The following is a 24,884-nucleotide window of genomic DNA, read 5'->3' on the forward strand; positions in this document are numbered from 1 at the left end:
TCTTTTCTTCATGCTGAACTTTTGGACCTGATCCTAGGCCCCGCCCAGCAGCCAAATCCCACTTTAACCCCTGCTGGCACAGTGTGAACGGTCCCTGTGACACTGCACCAAAGAAGTCAATACAAATCATTAGTGGATGAAGCAAAAAGAAGCATAACACTGGGCACGGCCATATTTAGGTTTTTTCTGCATTTTATTGAGTAAAAATTATATATGCTGCTATAGAAAGTACACAAAAATACAGCAATGTTTTCCTCTAATAAAATAAAGTGTAAAAATGTTTTTTTTGGCTTTTTCATAGAAGATTTATAAAAAGGTAAAAGAAAAAATTTCAATGGGATTATAGGTCACACACAGGCGTCCTCACTTTTCATAAAAAAAACATCAATAACTTCTTATTAATACGAGCTACTCTGCACTAGAACATTAGAAAGCGAGCTTTATACTGTGTTAATATAAACTATCATATAAAATGTTTAAAAAAACCTTTTTTTTGTTTTCCAGCAAAAACATTCAACGAGTTCAGCAGTTATTAATGAAGCATGTAAACATGAAGCTTTTGGTTTGTGAAAGGCCGTTCAACTCAGGAAAAAGATCCTGGCGGCACTTGAAGTGACTTTTGAAGCACCACATCTGTAAAAGAGCCTGAAAGTCAAAAAGGGTCTTTACAAAGACTTGTGCATTTTTCAAAATAAGATGCAGTTCTTAGTCAAATGTGAGTTAAAACACTTGTAAACCTTTCTATCGATACAGTACACATGAAGTTCCAGTGATAAAATAGAAGCTGTTTATACAGAGAGCAGACGGCTACAGCATGTGCTCACAGACGTGATGGTGTAGGAGGTAATACCCGTTCACTTTGGTTTGGTGACGGCCTTAAAACAGCATTTCAAAGTGTTCCAGTTAACAAAAAACCAACAAGTGTTTCAGGACTGCTACCCATAGATGGCGCTGTGTGGGGGCCGCGCTGAAACACGCTTCACCTGCGTCGCAGTGGCGTGGAACTTCTTTTGGGAAATCGACGATCTAGAATAAAGTAGTCACGAGAGTTCACATCATCTCAGAAACACGGATTTGGCTGAAACGTCCTTATCAGAAGGGCAGCAACAGAGAGCGCTAAGGACTCTAAAACACACGTTCTCCACACAGACCAGGAAACAGCACCGCGAGATGGTTTCTCGTTACGTTTTCTGGAAACATCGTCGATGAACAGCAGTTGTGACCTTTCACAGCCGAGGCGTGGTCACCAGTGTTTCTCCCTCTCGGTGGAATAGGAAGAGCTGTGAGGCCGCACACTAACGCTCAGAGACTCGCAGCCTTTCCTGGATTCTAATAAAATGGCATCTGCCTGTTACAGTAACAAAACATCTACAGTAGCACAAACGTCATGACTGCATTCATCAGCTGTCTGCAGACATTAACAGAAGATGAGCCCCTCCCTGCCTTTCAGTTTTTGTCTTTCTGCATCAGCTTGTTTCAAGTATCCAAAGAGATACTGAAGAGATCGCCGTGACAACATCCTGAGCGCGCCCACATCACGCTCGCTACAAACTCAAAATAAAACGCATTTCTTTATACACCTGTTCAACCTTTGACCTAAACGCTTGTTTTTAAGGCTCTCTCCTTCCTGACAAGCACAGTCTGCTCTGATTGGTCAGTTTGTGTGATAAAGTGATACTTTTTTAACCACCTCTATAAAAAGGAGCTGTGAGGACTCTCTGTGGCCTGCTCCGATTGGTCGGATTCATCCGGAGCTTGTTACATATGTAACCAGCAGACTTTTCTGTGACTTTTAACTTTGTATCCAAGCCATTGTTTAGCATTTGTTGTTCAAAATATTTTTACATTCAAATATCACTGATGAGAATACTGATTCAGTCAGGTGACATCGCTGTTATGCCTCCAGAGTATTAGCTCTGAATTTAGAAAGCTTTACTTTGGTGTAAATAGCTTCCTATTTGTTCCCTTTTTTGAAATGTACACGAATGTTTAATTAGCTCTATGAAGTTTTTGGCTGTATTAAAACATTCAAACACCATTTACCACCAAACTAACACTAAACTAACTTCTTCTTTTGTCATTTATTTGAGCGTTCCTGACTACGCACCGGTTTAACGGCTGTCACACCAGCGAGTTACGTGGTGACAGAGAAAAGTCTGGACTGGCGTGTGAGGCAGTTCAGCAGCAGTGTTTTCTTTGGGTTCGACTTTGCAAACCTTTAACATGCAAAAACCCTTGAACAGACTGAAAGTCAGAGGAACAACGAAAAAGTAAAATACAGCCACTTGAAACTAGTGTGCTAATATAAAAAGGAGTAAACAAAAGTACTTTTATTTCCTAAAATCAACAAAGTCTATCAATATAAAGTGATCTAAATATAAAGCTAAATCCCGTCTCATGTTTCCAGGTTAGCTTCAGGTCAGTAGCTTATACCGATCAACTTCCCCAATGAGGGTTTCTTAGTTTGGTCCTTTAAAAACATCCTGCAGCAGTTTTACTGTCGAGTGCACTCACAAAGTTTGGACCAGAAGCCACAGCATCATTACGGCGGACTGACCTCGGCGGGTAAAACAGGAACAGGACGTCAGCTCCGCCTTTGGTTCAAGTCACTTTTAAAGTGTTTTTGTTTGAGATTGAAAGCTCGCTACTACGCCATTCTCCATCTTCTAAAACTTCTAGGTGTTATCTTAAAAACGATGCCTTCCAAGAGCGTTTAAATGAAGCTAAAATCCTATTAAAGTCACGCTACAGTCCTAATGTTAACAAAGCAAAGGCATGGGTGTCATCGCTCCCTTTTAACTCCCCGATGAATGGCGAATCGCCCTACTGGCCTCCTTACCCATCTCACCTTTGCTCACCTGACTAGACTCCGCCCCCTCTGTTTCCAGGGCAGCTGACGTCTTTCTCTAAGCTGTGAATCTGTGTTAGTGTGTGTTATGTGGATCTAAGGCAGAATCCAGGCAGCATCTCGAACCGTTTCCCCGCCGCGCTGACGTTTTGTCAAACCGGCCATTTGCCTTCCAAAATGTCCGACGGAGGGGAGGAAACGGCTGGCTGCTGACGGTTCTTGATAAAAAAGCTGGTGTGTGTGTGTTTGCTGGTGATGGCGGCTTTCTTCTTATTCACAGGCAAAGTAGTCTTTGAGCGGAGCGAACAGATGCCTGATGACGGGGACGCTCCAAGACCGGCCCAGGAGCTTCTGCCGGGCGCCGCGACCCATGTTGGACACGTCAGTGTAGTGGACGGGGAAACCAAAAATCCTGCAGAGGGGAGAAGACCAACCGGCTGAAGATGGTATATTTAAAGTTTTTGTGCACAGTGAGAAAGAAGACCGAGCGAATGCCGGTGTCGTCAGCACGTTAGCTGGGATGCATCGCACTGGACCCTTTCACAGTGTAACTGCCAAAAGCAGCAGCGCGAGTGTTGTCCGCTCACCTCTCCAGCTCGGTGCACCACAGGATGTCCTCCTTCCCGTTCATCAGCACGGGGAAGTGCTGGTCTTTCCCCTGTTTGATGGAGTTGGAGCGAGTAGTGATGGTGCGCACCTTTCCAAACTACGAGACAACAGACGCGTCGTCAGTCTAGCACACAAAACCTGCACGTGAAAACGTTTCTTTTCACGGTGTACGTGACCAACCTTTGCCACTCGGCCGTGATCCAGACAGTCCTGCAGCTGTAGCTTGTCCATCCCTGAGGCGCACAGGGGCCTGAAGCACAGGAGAGATCACACTGTTCACTCCGTCTGCCCTCACAATGCCGGGCGAGTTTCTGATGAAGCATCTGCTCACCTGTTCATCCCCGGCAGGTTTCCCCAGAAGTATCGAGCGCGGTGAGCAGCAGAGACCTCGATGGCATCAATCATCACAGGGTTACACTGCAAAGCAAGGTTGACAAATAACTGAATACATCCCATAATTACTCATGAACACACAGACGGGTTTTTACACCACATGTTCTCAGAGCCGTGAAAAATGATCCAGATCAGCAGACGGACATTTTTTTAAAATCTCAAAACATTTTTAAATATGTCGAGTAAATGATGTTTGTAAGCTCGTCACAGTAGGAAGGACCGAGGCGTCGTCTTTTCATCTTTAACGGAATCTTAACGTTGTTTAGACGTCCTGCAGATTCAGTTTTCAGGCTTGTGCAGGGAGCAAAGATGTTTCTTCCCGACGCTATCATCATCTGTATATTCAAGTTACTTGTTTTCTTATGTATTTGAGCTCTCAAACTTGTCCTGAATTTACACCCAAAACGTTTCCACCGCTCCTCCTGCTCGCGATCGTGGCTCAAGAGTTGGGAGTTCGCCTTGTAATCGGAAGGTTGCCGGTTCGAGCCCCGGCTCGGACAGTCTCGGTCGTTGTGTCCTTGGGCGAGACACTTCAGCCGTTGCCTACTGGTGGTGGTCAGAGGGCCCGGTGGCGCCAGTGTCCGGCAGCCTCGCCTCTGTCAGTGCGCCCCAGGGTGGCTGTGGCTACAACGTAGCTGCCATCACCAGTGTGTGGATGTGTGTGTGACTGATTGTAGATTAAAGCGCTACACAAATCCAGGCCATTTACCATCTAACTGCCAGCTGAGTCTCGGGAGGTGTTAGCAGCACCAATGTTACGTCTGTAACTCACACCACAGACCAGGCATGTAAATCCACTTTTAATATCTACGGTCATAAATTAAAATAATTCAGCTCAGTTTCTGAGGATTTATATTCATATAATTTCACGATTTTGTGGCTCCCGGATCACTCGGAGTACGTCACTGAAACAAGGACACCATATGGACCAAATACACTACAACAGATTTCAGGGCAGTGGCTGTTTGACCATCTGAGACATGTTGAATCTACGTGGTACAAAAGTCCACCTGAACAGATGTGTGACTAACAAGCAGACGAAATGAACCAATGAGATTACCCCGCCGATGGATGGAGAAAGTGCCAGCAGGCAGGGGGCCTGGGGGTACCTCTGTTACATCTAACAATGCTGTGAATACAGCCATTCCCCAACTCTCTGTCAGTGGTACTCATGGCCATTGATCAGTGGGCTTTGATCAATGACCATGAGAATTAATGATCATGTAAATGACCTCCCAGCCCATTGTTCCTTCAGTGGGCTGGTTTCAGTCATTATGCAAATGTACTGTTCATAACAGCGGTCCCCAACCCCCGGGCCTCGGACCGGTACCGGGCCGTGAGTCGCTTGGTACCGGGCCGCGAGAGTTGAGGCTCAGGTGTGAAATGTCTGGTTTTCATGGTTTTTATCGGTTTTCAGCGTTACTTGGTTATCGTTTTTATCAATAACTCGGTTTTCCTGGGTCTTTTCACGTGTGTTATGAATAAATCTTCTTTTTTTCAGTACCGGTACTAGTTTTATTTTGTTGTATTTATCCGCGACACCTTAAAGGCCGGTCTGTGAAAATATTGTCGGGCACAAACCGGTCCGTGGTGCAAAAAAGGTTGGAGACCGGTGACTGGGGAAACCTGCAGTCAGCTGAGACTGAAGAAGTCACCTGATGATGATGACGTTCCCAACACTGACTGTTAGCATTGACAACCTGCTAGCTGCAAATAATCATGTGCAGTTCTTAAAGCAATACCAACTACATTTTTAAATCTTAATATATTAAGTAATCCAAAGTACAGGGAGTGCAGAATTATTAGGCAAATGAGTATTTTGTCCACATCATCCTCTTCATGCATGTTGTCTTACTCCAAGCTGTATAGGCTCGAAAGCCTACTACCAATTAAGCATATTAGGTGATGTGCATCTCTGTAATGAGAAGGGGTGTGGTCTAATGACATCAACACCCTATATCAGGTGTGCATAATTATTAGGCAACGTCCTTTCCTTTGGCAAAATGGGTCAAAAGAAGGACTTGACGGGCTCAGAAAAGTCAAAAATAGTGAGATATCTTGCAGAGGGATGCAGCAGTCTCAAAATTGCAAAGCTTCTGAAGCGTGATCATCGACCAATCAAGCGTTTCATTCAAAATAGTCAACAGGGTCGCAAGAAGCGTGTGGAAAAACCAAGGTGCAAAATAACTGCCCATGAACTGAGAAAAGTCAAGCGTGCAGCTGCCAAGATGCCACTTGCCACCAGTTTGGCCATATTTCAGAGCTGCAACATCACTGGAGTGCCCAAAAGCACAAGGTGTGCAATACTCAGAGACATGGCCAAGGTAAGAAAGGCTGAAAGACGACCACCACTGAACAAGACACACAAGCTGAAACGTCAAGACTGGGCCAAGAAATATCTCAAGACTGGTTTTTCTAAGGTTTTATGGACTGATGAAATGAGAGTGAGTCTTGATGGGCCAGATGGATGGGCCCGTGGCTGGATTGGTAAAGGGCAGAGAGCTCCAGTCCCACTCAGACGCCAGCAAGGTGGAGGTGGAGTACTGGTTTGGGCTGGTATCATCAAAGATGAGCTTGTGGGGCCTTTTCGGGTTGAGGATGGAGTCAAGCTCAACTCCCAGTCCTACTGCCAGTTTCTGGAAGACACCTTCTTCAAGCAGTGGTACAGGAAGAAGTCTGCATCCTTCAAGAAAAACATGATTTTCATGCAGGACAATGCTCCATCACACGCGTCCAAGTACTCCACAGCGTGGCTGGCAAGAAAGGGTATATATTGGTTTTTGTTAAGTTGCCTAATAATTATGCACAGTAATAGTCACCTGCACACACAGATACCCCCCTAAAATAGCTCAAACTAAAAACAAACTAAAAACTACTTCCAAAAACATTCAGCTTTGATATTAATGAGTTTTTTGGGTTCATTGAGAACATGGTTGTTGTTCAATAATAAAATTATTCCTCAAAAATACAACTTGCCTAATAATTCTGCACTCCCTGCAGAGGTGTGGACTCGAGTCACATGACTTGGACTCGAGTCAGACTCGAGTCATTAATTTTATGACTTTAGACTTGACTTGAAAAAATGTTCTAAGACTTGTGACTTGACTTGGACTTTTACACCAATGACCTGGGACTTGAATTGGACTTGAACCGGTTTACTTGAAAAGACTTGATATTTTACCCCAAATATAAAATTTAACATGCATATTATATAGAGATTGAAAATGTGACGTCATTCACGGGTAGAACCGCAAAGGATTCTGGGAACTCGTGGCAAGCGGTACTAGCGCAAGCAGGCTTTCAATTAAAATCAGTTAAACAGCGATAAAAAGAAACACAAAAATGTCAAGAAGCTGTTGTGTTATTAACTGCAATAGCCGGTCGCATGACAGCCACGGGAAGCCGACGGGTAAAGAGATCGGTTGTTATCGGATTACGTCGTTGAGGAGAAATTGTTCGAGCCATGTTTCCGAAGTAACAAAGAGGCGACGGATGGCCTGGATTGCAGTCATTCAAAGACCAAATATAACGTCCCAGAACACTCCAGCTCACAGGTTAGTCTGCTCCAAGCATTTACACAAAGGTCAGTCTGCTGTTGTAGTTAATGCGTCATTTTTCTTAACATAATTGGTGATATAGGTTACAAGCAAGTCTGGCGCTGAACAGAAATTGTCGCGCTATGCTCCTTTATTTATTGTGCATAAATAGTGAATTGTCCTGACACAATATTGCGTTTCGCTTCTGTTATTATGGTACATTGACAAAAACATATACTTTTATTCACAGGATAAAACAGTTGTTTTGTATCACTAATTGCCCAGTACGATTACAGCATACAGTCTTATTGTCACTGCTACATTTCTGTGATGCTACCAGAAATTATTTCCACTACTAATTAATTACCGTTGAGCTCAAAGGTCCTATTAATAAACGGTTAAGGAATGTGTATTTATGACAACAATTTGTGAGACTGGTAAACTTATGATACGTACGATGGTCTTTACTTTCTACACGGTGCATTTCAAGGTCCTGTACCCATCCGTCGGTAAACTGTACCTGGGCTTGTTGCAGTGACCTGAAGTTACTAAACTTCATGAGTGTGTGCACTCACTCCAAGAACCGTATAATTATAAATATGCATATAAATATGCTAGGATGAGATAGCTGACTTCATCTAACTAGCAAATGTTGTCCAGGCTACGTTGGTGATGCAGGTTTTTTTAATGTGTATGATATTTTTGTCATGCGATTTTAAAGCTGGTCCTACAACCGCATCCAAGAATAACATGCAGCTTATCTCAGAACTGTCGGTGAAAATTATTCTTGGAGCTAGGTTTAATTGAGCTGCATTTTAAAGAGGTGCAATTTCACAATTTGTGTATATTTTCTAAGTTCACTATTTTGTCATGTGTTGAGAAAAACACAGATTTTAAAATTACATGGTCTAATATTTACATTTAGCATAACTGCAACATTATTTTTTCGTGTTTTTTTTAAAGACTCGAAAGGACTTGAAATTCAAAGTTTCAGACTTGTGACTTGACTCGGACTTTTACACCAGTGACTTGAGACTCGACTCTGACTTGCCTGACATTACTTGAGACTTGACTTGAGACTTGAGGATAAAGACTTGAGACTTACTTGAGACTTGCAAAACAATGACTTGGTCCCACCTCTGACTCCCTGTATTCAGAATACGTTACTCACAGTGGGTAACTTAACAGAATATGACCAAACTACATTTTGGGGCATGTAATCTGTAATCCGTAGTGGAATACATTTCAACAACACTGCCTCCAGAAACCTGCAGCAATCAAACATATCTGTCAGAACACACTTGTTGGAAATGTTGAGGAAGCAACTTTAAGCAGATTTCCTGAACTTTAACTCCATTTACTGCACAGGCCTGCTCTCCACCCATGTGACTGACCTCCAGGAACCGCGAGATGTCCCTCTTGTCGTTAATGGCCATGGCGACCACGTTCTCAAACATCCAGAAAAATGGGCGGTTCTCGCCGTCCTTGGGCTTGGCTTCGCTCAGAAGTCGATAAAACTCAAAGAACAACCTGCCCGTGCCTTCTGGAGAGACAAAAACCATCAACAGTCAAGAACGCTAAAATCGAACTAGGAATACGCAGGCAGATTATCGCTGCATCAGAAACAACCTTCAAAGAGTTAAACTATCACGCTGTGTGGCTTTAGTGCCTTTAAAAGAGTAGAAAATCACCAAAACACACGTTAAATATACCCAGAATGCACTCAGGGACTCACCGTACAGGCCCTTCCTGGCAGGATTGACGATGGAGAGGTCGTTGCAGGGACTTCCTCCGATCACCAGGTCAAACGGACCCCACTCCTGAATCTGAGCGAGATGACAAAATCAGACAGAACACAGTTCCTGTTTTCAATACGACAGGATGAGTTTAATGTTTCGGCCAATAAAAGAGTTGAAGTTTAAAACTAATCTGAATAAAAAGAGTGAAACAGCTGATTAAATAACGTTTAGGTAAACGTGAAGCAGCAGAGGGTACGATTGTCTGATTCGAAGGGTTGTGTCTCCCTGTGTTCATATGTGATGTTTACAATGATTATTAGAAAGAAAAGACTTTGCAAAGCTCCAGCTGATGCAACAGTCCAGTGCCGCCCAATATTCAGCGAATAAACGTTCATTATTAAAGAAGGAAGTCATCAACCGTTCCTGTTCTGAGGCTTGAACCTATAATAAAAGTGTAGAAACTTTATCCTCAACACGAACGCTGTTTAAACCGTCCTCTGAACACAACCGAGGAATAAGTGTGAAGAAGGGAACGTGACGCGGCGTGCCTCTTATGTACTTCCTGTTTTATTTTGGTAGTCCTGTGTTGCTTGTGCTTTGTCTTCAGTCTGACCTTCTCTCCTGATTCTACTTCTACATATATATATAGTCGACCTTAATCCTACAGAGAATGTGGTGATTTGATGGATAATTAAAGTCCGTCATATATCCACAAACACAACAAGCTGAAAGTCAGTGATGCTGCTCGGTTTGCAGTCCTGAACATCACGGCACAAGCAGGATTCTCTCTGATTGTGGAATAAAAGTATGAACATGTGTTTATAAGTTACACTTGTGTTTGAATCCTGCAGCTTATCACACATTTGATTTCCATGTGTGACGACTGCAAGTGTCCAGAGTGAGGACAGACTGAGGGACCCACTGCTGCACATCATCTGTGAGGCTTTGCACCCCTGATGATCCACCAGGACAAACTCAGCAGTGTGTGAGGAAGAGGAGGAGGAAGAGCCAGCAGCAGCTGACAGATGGAGAGAATAGACAGACTGTTCCCTGTTTGTGAAGGACTGCTAGGAAAGTTTAACATAACTGTCTGTGCTGAATCAGTCTTATTAGGTAATGTTCAAATAATGTGATCATCCCAGTGTTTCCAGTGTGGGAGAAAGTACTCAGAGTACTCAGGGCCTTCAAGCTACACACTATGAAAGGCAGCAACAAGTTTAATGTTCAGAAACCTAAAGTCTGTATCAGCAGCAGGATGGAACTAAAATAAATGTTGGTTTCAGTTCTATGAAGCTTTGAGTATTTTGGATCAGTAGCTGCTGTGTTTGTTGCATCATATTGCTGTAACTGTTTATATGCTTTATATATTCTGAGCTAAGTTGATCTATAGTGTTACATCATATTCTATAAGGATGTTATGTGTTTGTAGACTTTCTGCCCAGTTTGACCCATTTAGCAGACGTCAGCCTGTTTAAGGCTCTGATATCTATTCTGTGTGACTTAAAGAATAATATTTGTCTCTTATGTATAACACATCTGTATATGCACTGTCACAGATACTTGACAGGAAACATAAATAACTGCGACTTGAATCTTTGCTGAAGCTCAGTGTTTGACCCAGAGTTCAAACTCACTGCTGTAATAACTAATCATGATACATATAATAACTATAATATTGGCCATATTATATTTACATTACACAGTGAGATGACTTTAGTCTCATGAACAACATCAGCTGATTGTTATTTACTAACTAATCTTAAATGACTGTTCAGCCCAACAATCATGTTTACAGTCCTGTGGTTTCAGCCTCAGATACTCAACTAATCAAAGTGATGTCATGACAAAAATTAATGACCAACAAAACATTTTTCTCCTTCATTTCTGTCACACAAAGCTGTATGTAACGTGTCTCGTGGTTAGTATCATGGTTGCTAGGCAACAACAGCACAACAAAGACTAGACCGACCATTTCACAGCCTCGCACTTCCAACCTTCTCGGTCTTCAGAGGACGCGGCCCACGTAGACCGCGAAGGCTGCGTCCTCCAAGGCTGCAGACCCTGAGCTGGGACACAGCCCGAGTGTCCGTATGAGGAGTGAGCTTAACTGTTCGGACTCTGTGTTTGTGATAAAGGTATTACATTAAACTCTGGGTTACTTACTGAAAGTTTCACTTCAGCCATATTTGACTATAATTGTTGAGGTAAATCCACAGAGAGCTAAAGCTTTATGTTAATGCTCAGATGATCAGATTTAAGATTCCAGATCAGACCATCTAAGATGTTTTTAACAATATTGGATTTTTTCAAATACTTGATGTAAACTGATGAAAATAAAGTTTTTATTTATTTGTGTAAATAACCTCTTGTAGCTGACTGGCACCAGCTTCACAGCCCAGCAGGGGGCAGCAGACTGATTCTGTTTCACTGGTTTTATTTCAGTCAGTTTGAGCTCGAACATCAGGCTGAAAATACAACAAAGCAGAAATTCGTTGTCCTGCTTACATTTTTCTTGGTGATGTTCCTCACATCGTGGACGTACTTGATCTTTCCTTCATGCCTGACGACGCCCACTGAGATGGAGTCCTCGCACACCTCCGATGCCACATACTGACCCACCTTAAAACCCAGATCTCTCAGGACCAGGTAGCCTGGAAACAAACACGCTCATCTTTACATAGGAACACACACACAGACACACACACAGACACACACAGACACACACAGACACACACACACACACACACACACAGTAGCGGCTCTGAGCTCCTCGCCTGTCTCTCTGAGCCGGCCATCCTTCAGAGGAAACACATAACTTCACCTGTGACCACACCTGACCACGGGTGGGAATGTAGCCCGACCACTAAACTGACTGCTCTCAGCAGTCGGCGTCCGTTAGGATCTGTTGCTGGTGTGTCGACCACCGCTGTTCTCCACCTCCACGTTGGACTGCAGCTGGTGACGGCAGTCCTGGTTCACCAGAACATGCAGCAGGTGGAGAATCTGTCCGTGAGCCGGTACGGTGACCAGAAGCAGGACCACCAGCTGCAGAACAACTTGGATGATTTGGAGTCAGTTTGCAGGACGGGAGACTCTCTGCAGAGGCGGCTGATTATTTATTTCAACAAAACACACCCTAAATATCTGCAGAGGGGAAAACGATGGTTTATTATTGAACCTAAGCCTGAGCTCGCCTTCATCCTCACCTGTGGCAATGCCGTCAAACAGGGACAGCACTCTGATTGGTCGTCTCTGCTCTGCAGGGACTGCTGGGTAAATCTTTGGCTTCTCCTGAAAGGCAAACAGAAAGCAACAGAAATGAGACCTGATGCTCAGCCGACGGGTCAGAAACCAAACGCAGCGTTCGTCCTGCTGCTCCCGCCGTGCACACGAGGGGCACAGAGCTACCCATGTGATTTCATCAGGTGTGCTTTACAAGATCAGATAAAGACACGAAACATCTGAGAAGAAACTCACAAACTCCTGTCCGTTATCGTTGGCGAAGAACTCCTGCAGCTTGAGGCTCCAGTCGTGCCGTCGTTTGAGGACGCCGTACCGCAGCAGCGGCTGGCACATGTAGCATCGCCACGGGTCTAGATAGCGCGCCTGGTCGGACGCACCCGGGTCCACCAGGATGTCCAGACAGTCCACGCAGAAACACCTGGAGGGAGCAGGCGGAGAGGAGGTGAGCCGAGGGAGGGGCAAAGAGGGGAGATGGTGTTTCCTGTTCCTGTCCGTCGGACCTGCAGCAGTTCACGTTGCCGCAGAGCAGAACCTCTCGACCGCCGCAGCAAACGGTGCAGTAAGACTGGTAACCGTCGTCGTCGTACATGTAGGACATCTCCAGGTACACGTCCTGAATACACACAGGAAACCATTCATGACTTATTCAACCAGGAAGCCCCTTCAGATTAAAAGCTCGTTCGTGGCAGACCTGAGCAAACAGCACACTTTGTGTTAGGTAATGAAAGAGGAACAGAACAAATATGAAGCTCTCTGACCTTTAACCTCTCCTGGAGGGGACAAAAAGCTCTTTCTTCTTTTTAAATAAGGAAATCAAAGAGGGCGTCAGCTTCAGCGTTCGCAGCTGATTAATAAACGACATCTGGAATGATGACAGAGCAGGAGGAAGTCTCCACACGCTCTGTGGTCGAAGCCCCGACAGCTGCAGCTGAGTGTCGAGCTGCCATTTTTCAGGGTAACCATTTATTCGACTGCGCGGCGCCACGTTGTTTTTTTCTCCTGGGAAAATCCCACGCTGCCCACACAGGAAGTAGAAATCATTTTGGCTCCCAGACTGTTTCGTTAATGGGAGTTACCAGTTTGCATGTTTGTAAGAATCAGATAATAGACACGGTGTAAATATTATCAGCGTTATTATCACTATCAGCAGTTTGATTTTCTAATCAGAAGGTTGCTGGTTCAATTCCCCGTCTGCTCCAGTCTGCATGCCAAATATCTTTGGGCAAGGCACTAGCCTGTGAGCGTTAGCTAGAAACCATGGATGAGTGTGTGAGCGGGGCAAGTGTTGTTGCTGCTGCTCACACTGAACCCAGAGCGTCTCAGCTTCGTATCTATTCTACTTTCAGACGTTCGTATGGTAATTACACCACGCCGCCGTCACTCAGCGCTTTAATCTGTTCAGCTGAGAACACCTTCATCATCATCATCATCATCATCAAAAGCGCCCCACTCTCACTCTGTTTACTATGGAGCGTTACTTCCTCTGACACAACCAGCTTTACGACTCCTGTCAAATACTGGCTTAAAGCCAACGTGTAGCCCAATGGCGATATTACAGGGTGTGTGTGTGTGTGTGTGTGTGTGTGTGTGTGTGTGTGTGTGTGTGTATGCGTGTGCAGGGGGTTTTCATTAGTCCAAACAGATTTATAATTTATATGAAGACACTAATGTGGCAGTTTAATTTTACGAGCGTCTGGGTCATATGTATCGTTGACGAGTCCTCGCACGCCGTAGCCACTGGATCATGTGACGTGTGTCTGCCGCTCTACCTTGCATGTTGGGCACAAGCCTCCTTCAAACAGCGGGTGGAAGGTTGCACTCGTCTTCCCACAAGAGAGACAAAACTCTGCCAAAGACACACACAGAAAAACACAAAGATCAAAGTGGGATTTCCCTGCCAAGGATCACGAGTCACAAACACACAGGTGGGAATGTTTACCTTCGATACTTCTTTTATTCTTCAGAACTTCATTCACCATTTGTTCTGGCAGGAAAGCACAGGAGATGTAAAAATAGGAAAAGTGACATAAACTGCGAACTTTATACGACTCAACCAACATAAAGAACAAAAATAATTCAACTGAAAGCACAAACTGATAGATATGAGATCTGTGTTAGACAGAACAGCTGAGAATATCATCTCTAATAAATTGTTTCATTCTCAAAAACATAAAAGCTTGATTTTTCCAACATTATGCTTTAAGTGTAGTTTAGTCCTAATCACACACTTTATTGTTTGAATATGATTCTCTGAACTGGATATTTTTGTTCTCAATACACATTTACACATAAATGAGCCGAGATGTTGGGAGAGTTGCTCATTTCCAGCTCTTTATGTTTAACCTTGAACTCTACCAGAGTAGCTTTGCATGATTCAGATCATAATAATCCTTCTTTATTTAATACTGGGCCTCGAGGCAGCCCCTCAGTTCAGCCCCTGTCTAAAACGAGTTGTTTTAGCTCCTCCTGCTTTTGAAAGGCTGCAGTTTTGAGGAACAGGTGGGCGGGGTTTCCCTCTCTGTGACATCATAAGGATGCTGTAGTGTAAAAACTGTGATAAAACGGGTTCAGTGTGTCTCTGAGCACATCCTTGAAACATACAAATGTTAAATACATAACTTACACCAGATTTGCTGACATACATTTCTAAATTACATCCTCCACTTTGTGAGGGTTCACTGAGTTTAACCTTTGACCTTTTACCTCTGTTGCACAGCTCCTCGGGGGCGGCCTTGCTCTTACACAGGCTGAGTTTGGGCCGCTTTGCGCTGGGGAAGTACTCGCACAGGGACACGTCGAGGACGTGGTGCTCCAGAGGGTTACTGTCTGCGGACACATACAAACACACTTACATCCTGCAGCCTGTTTGGGATCAACAGTGAATGACAGTGTGGCTCTGCTGCCTTGCTCACTGGCACTGTGTGTGGGTTTCAGTCCTTCCTCTCCTTTGGGCAGGAAGCCCCCATTGGCCCAGTCCAGCATGGGTTTGACCTGGTCCTCTGGGCTATTCGACTTGCAGGGAGGAAACGTTTTCTCTGCTCGGATGCTCGCCATCTGAGGGGGAGACAGACGTTATCCTACCTGGGACGGACTGAGCACGTGCAGATTCAGGTGAAACCACGGTGACAGAAAGCATTTTACACACAGATGGGAAAAAGGATTCAGATGCTCCACACGGGCATTTAAGGCACGACAAGCCAGGCAGGCGACGCTTGACCAGTAAAATGTAAAACAGACTAAAGCAGGAGGGCGCTTTGGGTTCCTGTAAATTACTGCCGCCTGCGCCTGCAGGAGGAGCTCAGTTTGGCAGCAGCACGTCTGTAAAAGTTGGGACGGCTCAACAAAATCAAATCAAATCACTTTATTGTCACATCACATGTGCAGGTACATTGGTACAGCACATGTGAGTGAACTTCTTGTGTGCGAGCTTCACAAGCAACAGAGTTGTGCAAAATACAAGAATGTAAACGCTGAAAACCGAGAAGAGAAACAGCTGGAGGAAGATTTATCAGCTGGTCAGGTGACCCGTCAGCGCTGGGTCACATGATCGGGCAGAGCTTCACCAAGCTGCAGAAACTGAATCCTCACTGTGAACATGACGTCATCTACACACTGTGACATCATCAGCGCGGGGACGAGGACGATAACCTTCAAACGCTGCTCTGTGAGAAATCAGTGCGCAGGCTCAGGAACGCTTCCAGAAACGCCGTCTGCGAGCGACTGGGCGTGACGTCCGCCCGTGTCGGCTCCATCACGTGGAGGAGAAGCCACGCGTGACCCCGATGGAGAAACGCCCCCGTCTCCTTTAAGACTGATCTGAGGTCAGACCCATCCAAACATGGACGCCATGTCCAGACCTTTGAGAACATCTGGAGCATCGTGAAAGCACCAACAGGACTGCTGAGCAGCTGGAACCCTCCATCAGAACGTGGCGGCGTTCCTCAGCTCACAGACCGTTACAGACCGATGGACCTGCTTACTCTGATTACACACCTGAGCCCTGTGTCGTTATGAATAGAACAGCTCATGAGACTTACAGCTCGCTCATGTTTGAGGAGTGATAACGGGTCTCTGTGACGGTCCATGTTTAACACGCACCAATGACTGGACAGGAGATAAGATGCAGGCGGATCGCTGTCTCTGTGTCACCCGAGCGTCACGTGTCACAGTGCAGGATGTCAACAGCAGGCTGTTTCTGCCTGAACAATTCGACAGGCGAGCTTCAATTATAAAACTCGTTTGTAAAATAACCGTGTGAAGACTCTCCTGGTGAGAAAGCCCCGAACGCTTTTAGCAGGAAGACGAGAGGCGAGCAGCGAAGGGGCGGACGGGAGACGAAAGACGGCGGCGCGAAGACGCCCGGAGGCCGCCTCGCTCTCTCGCACACGCTCCGTTACACAAACACAGGTGATTATGAAAGATGTCGAGCTCTGTTTCTTCTAACGATTGTTTGTGCGTTAAAGACTAAAGCTGACTGTGTTCCAGTGTTTGTGATAAAGTCGAGTGGCTGCAGACTCGTTTACTCATAAAATTCATAAAGTTCCTCTCACACTCAAATCCTCTCGCATTAACACGTTTATCTGTGCAGCCCTGAGGCAGTTATTATCTGAAATCAGATCCTCTGTGCCGAGCGCCCCGTCCTGCCTCCATGTTTCTGGTTTCTGCAGCAAAGGAAACGTCTCCCGTTTACTCCATGAGAACATAAGAGGTCAGGAGAGACAGGTGATAGTGAGGACACACACACTCACACACAGACACACACACAGACACACACACAGACACACAGACACACACACACACACACTCACACACAGACACACAGACAGACACACAGACACAGACAGACAGACAGACACACAGACACACACAGACACACACAGACAGACACACAGACACACACAGAGACACAGACACAGACACACACAGACACACACAGACACACACAGACACACACACAGGTGTAAACATGCATAAATACACTTCCAGTGAACCAGTTTGTTCTTGGCAGGGAACCACGCTACATGTTTTTACAGCAGACTTTAGACCTGAAACATGACACACACACACACACACTCACACAGACACACACACACACACACACTCACACAGACACACACACACACTCACACAGACACACACTCGGTATCTTAGTGAGGATATCTCCCTGACATAATGCTTTCCCTATCTGCTTACCCTAACCATCATGAGTGAATGCCTAACCCTGACCTAACTGTAGCCCTGACACTGAAACCACATCATGAGTCTGAGTCTTCACACTGGTGGGACGGGCTGTTGGTCCCCACAAAGATATGTAAACACTAGGGGTGCAACGATACACAAAATTCACGGTTCGGTTCGATACTTTGGTGTCACGGTTTGATATTTTTTCGGTACAAAAAAAATGTTCATGCCTTTTTAATTTGTCATTTATTAAGATTATAAATATATATTTTAACTCAAAAGTACAGTTTTAAATTTAATGTTGCTGAAACAACAAAGTAATAAAAAATAATCTATCTGATGGAGAAATCCCTCATCTTTGGAAAAGAGAGTTTATTACAGAGAAATGGCTCTTTCAAAATAAAAGCTCTACTATACTCTTCTTCTGGGCTATATTCTCAGCAGCATATTAAACATATCAGGTCCCCATAAGGAGAATCCTGTGCTAACGGCTGTCTAAATGACTCGGGTAAAGTTTGTAGCATGCTGCTTGTTGTTTTTGTCTGCTTCCACTTGTCTTTGCACGAGGATGATGTCGGAGTAAATGTGCAGTCATATTCGTTGTGTTCCCACTAGTGCTGTCAGCGTTAATCTGAAATGACGTTAACGCCACAACACGGCAAATCTCCGTTAACGAGCTACCGCCGATCGCCCCGTGCGTGGGGCTAGACGGCGTCAACACGTTAACGAGCTAACTGCGCTAACGCACTAGTTCCCACCAATTGAGCATTGCGTGGCACATCCAACACACTGTTTTACTTTTGTCCATGACGCGCTTACCTTCAGGGTCATACGTCACATGAAAACCAAAATAGTTCCAAAGGCCAGATCTGAATGAGGTTCAATTTGCCATGTTGCAAGGAGACCTTAACTTCTGTCTTGCTAGCTTGCGCTGCGCTCAGTGGATCTGCGCTCGACAGTGCAGCCTAGGCGGAGTAGTCGAACGCAGATCCACTGAGCGCTCAACACAGACAGCATCGTCAGAAGGAAAGTTGATAAAATAAATTACAAATGTTGTATTGTTCGATACATATGCGTACCGAACCGAAAGCACTGTATCGAACGGTTCAATATCGATACGAGTATCGTTGCACTCCTAGTAAACACAGTCACACACATGTGATCCTGTGTGTGTTTTGTCTGCATGTCGCTGGTTCTGGTTTCTGACACTGGGACCTACAGCTGTAAAATTTTGCATGTTTATTGTTTATGTTACATAATATTAAGTGAACGACCCCGAGGGCGTGGGGTCGGGGGAGACAGGAACCCCAAGTTAATAAAAAAGAAACATCCAATCAGGACGCAGGCAGGGCGCATTTAAAGGTTGACCACATGGTTACACACCTCCAGGCTACATTTATTTAAGATGAGTCACAAACTCTGTTTTGCTTGTTTGATGACAGAAATGCTGCGCACGGTCATTTAAAACTAGATGAGATGTCAATAAAGCTGCACACCAAAACAAAGAACCAATCAGAATCGACTAGCTTTGGGTAACCGTTGTAAGAAAGAGGAAACAGTCTCAGAGGAGGTCTGCTGTCACACGAGGCTCATATGACGCAGAGAACTGCAGGTAACAGGTGCATCATGTGACATACAGGGAGCAGTTGCAGATAGCCAACCCTGACACTGACCTCCAGCGCCTGGAACACCGCCCTGCGGTACGAGGCCAGCTTGGTGTAGGAAGCCTGGCTGAAGAACTTGGGGAAGGCGGTGAGGGAGTCCAGCTTGTCTGCAGAAACCTGGAGCAGAGAACACGGCATCAAACACACACGTCCCGCCATCCCGACGCCACAGCGTTTCTGCGCCTCCTCACCTCAGAGAACTTCCCGTCCCCAAACCACTGCAGCCACCTCATGCCGTGGCTGGCCTGCCGCTTGCCGGTGGCTCGCCACGTCACCACGATCCCCGGCCACCACGAGAAGCCTTTGATCTTCCCCCAGACCAGTTCGCCAATCCCGAAGCCCTTGTTGTCCTAAACAGAGACACGGGAGGAAGTGCTGAGTTCATTCACGAGCATCGTCACTTTGTGTTAATTAAAGACGAATCAAAGATTAAAGTCGGGTGAAATCAGTGCGAGACGTTTCGTACAGCAAAGTCTCCTCATCGTGGACGTGAACGTCAAAGCGTTATCAGACGCCGGTCACGTCTGCGAGCATTCCCTAAACCTGCGGACCTCCCACTTAGTTGGTTTGTAGTTTGACTCTGTTCTGTTGTGGTGCAAATATAATAAAAAAGACTAAAACAAAATGTGTGTTCGTCCACGTCGGCTGAAGACTCGCTGCTTCCTCTGCAGAGACTTCATCACTGATGACATCACAGCCGTTTCCCGGGGCAGCGGCTCTTTAACGAGCAGCTGGTGGAGCCCGGGCCATGTGACCCTTCAGCCCAGCGGGCTGCGTGGATGCTACGCCCCTCTGACGGAGTGGCTCCTCTGAGCTCAGAGCTTCCATCACGAGTTTCCACGTGGACTCCTCGGGTCATTTCCAGCTTCGTTTATTATTCCTGGACTCCACCGGTTCCACCTGATTGGCTGCCCTTCTGTAAAAGTCTAAACAGCAGCCGTACTGCCTCTCTGTGACATCGTACAGTACCAACAGCAGAAAAAAACTGAACAATGAGAAAATAGAAAGCCAGCACAGGTCGCCCTGTGTTTGAAAGTGGCCTTAAAAGGGGAGGAGCTAAATCTTGTTGAAGACAGAGGATGAGAACCGCACTGATCACATCATCACAAACAGGAAGATTTGCACTCATGTGGACTTACGCTGTACTCCTGCTTGGTTTCGGAGCTGGACAAGGTGCTGGTGCTCTGGGCCGAGTCTTTGGAGTCTTGTTCCATGAGCTCCAGTCGAGGGGTCTCCGGGACCCCGCCGGACCCGACCGCAGGTGCCCGAGGATTCCCGGGACACTGAGGGCAGGGAGAGGGAAGGTTGACAGAGGAAGAAGTGGGAGGAAGACCTGTGAGGAGCACAGACTCGACAGCAACAATCATCCTGGAGCTGTGATGAGTCGGCAGCATCATCCCGCTTTGACCAAATATTCAAACACAAAGTAAAATGAATAAAAAGCATCTTTGTTAAACTCTTTTATGAAAGAAGAGAGGATGAAGGAGGAGAAGCGATTCTGCAGGCTGCAAACTGACAGCACCACCGCTACCCCACCCTGAGGTGGATGGATGTGTATCTGTGCAGCTTGTTGCATTGTCCCCTCCCTGCTGCCCCCTGCTGGTCGCTGAGTCAGTCGAGCCGTTAACGTTTTGCAGACTTTCATAAATCCAAATATCTTTTTCTGTATTCTAGAAGAAGATCAGCTGCATCTAAGCTCGCCGCGTGGACAACATGTTTTATGTTTTTAACGGCTGCACATTCCCGAGAGTTTACCCGAGACGTGCCGTGCTCCTGTTTGCGGCTCTGTCTGCGAGGCTTGCCGTGTGCGTGCGGCGTCCGGCCGGCCTGGAAGATGGTTCTGGGTCGAGGCGTCTGTCTCAAGCCCTGAGACGCTCCTGAAGACTTGTCCTGCAAAGAGACAAACACCAGACCAGTGTCCCCTCTGCTCTCGCCTAAATCACAGGGCGGTGAAAAGCTCCTACGCGAGAGTCGTACCGAGTCCCAGGTGCTTTCCTCGTCCTCGCGTCTCTTCCTGCTCCTCTTCCTGCTTCCCCTCGAGCACTGGTTACCATCTGTGGCGGGAAGACAACAGATGGACAGAAGGTGAGACAGATGGTCCGAGAGAAACTGAATATTTTCGCGGGACGGCGTCGCTGGGCAGACGGCTGCCAAAGTCAAAGAGCTTAAACGTGACGATTTGGGCAGTTCAACAGCTTCAAGAACAAACACAAAACCTCACACAGCAGAACATAAACATCTCAGTTAAGTGATTAAAAATGCACTAAATGTTTAATAAGTGAAGACGCAGACACGCTGCATCGCTCCGTCAGGCTCCAGGTTCTCGTGACTTTTAAAGAACTGAAGCAGAAACTTAATCTGAAGAAATGCAGCTCATCATCATCATCATCATCATCATCATCATCATGCTGACAGCAGGAAATCATCGCCGCAGCAGAAACATGAAGTGTAAGTCTGAGAAACGCGTGACCTCACTGGCAGCTGTAATCATTCACACATTTTCCCTTTTAATGTGAAGTTTCTGTCCGCAAACACACAGGAAGCCAGCGGACCTTCAAAATAAAGGTCTCACATGAAATAAGTGACGGCGTAAAGACGAGTGGCGTGAGTTACCCTGAGGCGAGGCAGCGTCTCCGTTCTGTTTGGGGCTGAAGGGTGAAGGCGGCTCGGCCGCAGTCAGGGGGCTGTTCTCATTGGTCAGTTCCACTCCGCTGTCATTCTCGGACAGGCCCTCAGCTGGAGGCGTGTCCCCGTTCACCGCTGCCTGGAGACAGAACAGAATCACAAACACTGTTATCTGAGATAAAGCCTCGGAGTGAGGCGGGACGCAGACGAGTGGCAGAGGCGCCCCACAGAGACGCCATCGCTCCATCAGCCCTCCACCCGGAGAGAAGAGAGAGATGATGGAGCTCCACAGAAAACATTTTATTTTACATTTCACTTCCTGTTACCTTTTACTCAGTTTGTCACTGTTATTACCTGAGACTTGGCTGCGGCGCACAGAGTCGATGCTTTCAGGAACCGTAAACGGTAAAAGTTTGGCCTAAAACCAGCGGGAGCGCCGGTGACCAGCAGATGATCAGCTGATCGTCTCCAGTGTCAGTTCTTAGTTTTTGGCCCTTACACGTCTTCTTCTCACATGTTTTTAAGGACATGCTGCACACAGAGATATCCCAGGTTTCCAGGTAACTGCTCTTTGGGAATCACCCTGTTCGTCTAAAAATACTAAACTGTGAGATTTTGACAGACTCTACTAACGAAACAGGAACAGACGATGTGTTGAAAATCTTTGCCCGTGTGTCTGTTATGTGCAGATGCCTTCATAATTAAATGAAAATAGTCCGGCACAAGATCAGCCAAATCAAAGGTTTTGTAAGACCTCCAGAAAGTCTGGCTCCTTGAAACGAGGGCTGGCTCAGGACTTCTGCACAGCACTGTGCTGCTTTGCATTGTTCCAATAAGCAACTTTTCCAACTCCCAGATTTTAAGTTCAGTGACGTTAAAGCCTGAAGTTTGTGACGCGAGCGCACGCCACCCTGACCCTGCAGCCCACACAGGGCTCTGCATGACGACGGCGTGCTTGACGTGCCGACACCAACGCTCCACATTCCCGAAGCCTCAGGTCATACTCAGGCAAACACTCACCGGAGCCTCTGGCCTCACCGCTGTGACGGCTGCCATTAAAGCGTCACGTGACAAACGATTAGCGCGCCTGACACTGAGCTGAGAGCGGGCAGCCGACGCGGTGCAGTCAGGACTTGTTCAGGCTTCTAATCTCCTGACTGCCGCAGACGTTTGGTGCCGTTCCAAGTGGGTCATCCGTCATCTCCAGCATCCAATACGTTAGCTTACTGTCCGTGTCGTACTGCTGCGCTCTGTGTGTGTGTCAGCTGAGACTCTGTGGTCTTGTGGGTCTTGCAGGCAGGTCTGCAGCGTTAAACACAGCCTGGTTACAAGTCCAAACACTGACATGTCAGCAGTTTTCTTTGTTGCTAGCTAAATAAAAGCACTTCAAACAAAAAGCCATCAGGCACGAGGATGTTGTGTAACTACAGTCCAAAGCCTCACTGCCTTTTACGCAGTTTTACTCTTTGATCTGGGAGAATCCACCCACCGTGTTTAGCTTCAGGCCACAGCTGTGTTTCAACACTGACACATCTGCGCCTCCACCTGGGGCGGTGAGAACCACCTCACTGACAGGTGGATGAGCGCCGCGTTGAACGGCTGCTGTCTCATCATACGTGAAGCGAGCAGCGTTCACACAACCTGTAACTTTAAGTGAAACTTTAAGTTAGCTTGTCTTAAAGAGACACCACACAACTGCGGCGGTTACAGCGGGCGTAGTCATAGCGACGCTGTACCGTTGGTGGTTTGATCCCTGGCTGCTCCAGTCCGACCCGACTGTGACATCAGGACCATCGTTTACAGCTGCAGATACATTTATAGACAAACTAAATCATGTCCTCCGCTTCTCCTTCTTCCTAACATATTCTACATATTTGAGATGTTTAGTCCACCAATCAGAAAACCCGAGGTCAAAAGGTCAAGAGCTCCCATTAGTGGGTTTCAAACTGCCCAGGAAGAACAGAGGGCAGGTCACGGCAGGTTTAAAGGCGCTGAGCAGTAGGTCTCCGAAGGTCTTTTCTTCTTCTGTGTTTTTACTCGTTTTCGGGTGTCTGTGTGTGTGTGTGTGTGTGTGTGTGTGTGTGTGTGCGTGTGTGTGTGTGTGTGTGTGTGTGTGCGTGTGTGTGTGCGTGTGTGTGTGCGTGTGTGTGTGTGTGTGTGTGCGTGTGTGTGTGTGTGTGTGTGCGTGTGTGTGTGTGTGTGCGTGTGTGTGTGCATGTGTGTGTGTGCGTGTGTGTCTGTGTGTGTGTGTGTGTGTGTGTGTGTGTGTGTGTGTGTGTGTGTCTATCCCATGATAGAGCCGCAGCAGTAGCTGCTAGCTGTCTGCGAGGCTGCACCGCAGCTAGGTGGAGCCAAACATTTTATGTGTGAAGAACTTTGGTACTTGTTCTAATAGTGATTTAGTGACAAGGTGCTGCTGTTAGTCTGGATTTAAGCGAATGCAGGCTGAAGCTGCCAGTGTTTACGACCAACATCAGAGTGCAGCCTGCAGCGGAGCAGCAGCAGAAAGATCATCACGACACTTTAGAGAGTCAGAGGAAGAAAACAAGCAGCGAAGGGGAGGAAGAGGAGGGAAGGAGCAGCTGTGAAACAGATGGAAAATTCAGACTGTGCAGAGTTTTTAAGCCAAATGACCACAGTGCATATCTGCATCTGTTTGTGATTGTTAATGCTCGTAAAACAGTGTGTGTGTGCAAGTTTCCACTATAACAAATGAACTCTGTGAACTCGTGAGAAAGTGTGCGCTCAGTGCGGTTTGGAGCAGAAACTGCTGAGACGGCTAAACGAGGCAGGAAAAGTGAAACACGCTGAATCGTTTCAGCTGCTGAGACATTCGCTCACCGAGGTCACGGCGCCGCGTCCTCTGTTGGTTTGTGGATGCATTTATTCCCCAAGAGCTGGTCTCACAGACGCCACGTTAAAAATCACGACATATCCGACCTCACGTCCGGAAATCCATTCATTGTGGCGGGAATGAACTTTGTATAAGTTGCGGGTCAATCTGCTCCATCGCTGCTGCTGTCTGTGCGGTGCCCATTTATTCCAC

At 46.4% G+C, this 24,884-nt stretch overlaps 1 protein-coding gene across 2 annotated transcripts in view; it reads right to left on the reverse strand.

Annotated features, from left to right (window-relative positions):
• Window positions 1-305: 305 nt before the first annotated feature.
• Window positions 306-24,884, reverse strand: part of LOC146685272 (DNA (cytosine-5)-methyltransferase 3B-like) — a 38,939-nt gene continuing 14,360 nt past the window's right edge. Inside the window, exons 3-22 of one of the 2 annotated variants that reach the window (XM_085443053.1) lie at window positions 21,827-21,977; window positions 21,191-21,267; window positions 20,969-21,103; window positions 20,353-20,496; window positions 19,405-19,563; window positions 19,223-19,330; window positions 15,281-15,422; window positions 15,072-15,194; window positions 14,308-14,352; window positions 14,138-14,214; window positions 12,869-12,981; window positions 12,603-12,786; window positions 12,332-12,416; window positions 11,631-11,776; window positions 9,122-9,212; window positions 8,781-8,926; window positions 3,789-3,874; window positions 3,638-3,707; window positions 3,436-3,554; window positions 306-3,260 (exon numbers count right to left, since the gene is read on the reverse strand). In XM_085443053.1, coding sequence (XP_085299179.1) covers window positions 3,119-3,260; window positions 3,436-3,554; window positions 3,638-3,707; window positions 3,789-3,874; window positions 8,781-8,926; window positions 9,122-9,212; window positions 11,631-11,776; window positions 12,332-12,416; window positions 12,603-12,786; window positions 12,869-12,981; window positions 14,138-14,214; window positions 14,308-14,352; window positions 15,072-15,194; window positions 15,281-15,422; window positions 19,223-19,330; window positions 19,405-19,563; window positions 20,353-20,496; window positions 20,969-21,103; window positions 21,191-21,267; window positions 21,827-21,977 — 2,343 coding nt within the window. In that variant the 3' untranslated portion in view covers window positions 306-3,118. Of the gene's footprint in view, window positions 3,261-3,435; window positions 3,555-3,637; window positions 3,708-3,788; window positions 3,875-8,780; window positions 8,930-9,121; window positions 9,213-11,630; window positions 11,777-12,331; window positions 12,417-12,602; window positions 12,787-12,868; window positions 12,982-14,137; window positions 14,215-14,307; window positions 14,353-15,071; window positions 15,195-15,280; window positions 15,423-19,222; window positions 19,331-19,404; window positions 19,564-20,352; window positions 20,497-20,968; window positions 21,104-21,190; window positions 21,268-21,826; window positions 21,978-24,884 lie in introns of both variants that reach the window. The other variant, XM_085443052.1, reaches the window with a different exon arrangement.

Source organism: Copadichromis virginalis, linkage group LG20, assembly GCF_057382275.1.
Source record: "Copadichromis virginalis isolate Kocher_CV1m ecotype Utaka linkage group LG20, C_Virginalis_male_GT1.1, whole genome shotgun sequence".
NCBI classification, from domain to species: Eukaryota; Metazoa; Chordata; class Actinopteri; order Cichliformes; family Cichlidae; genus Copadichromis; species Copadichromis virginalis.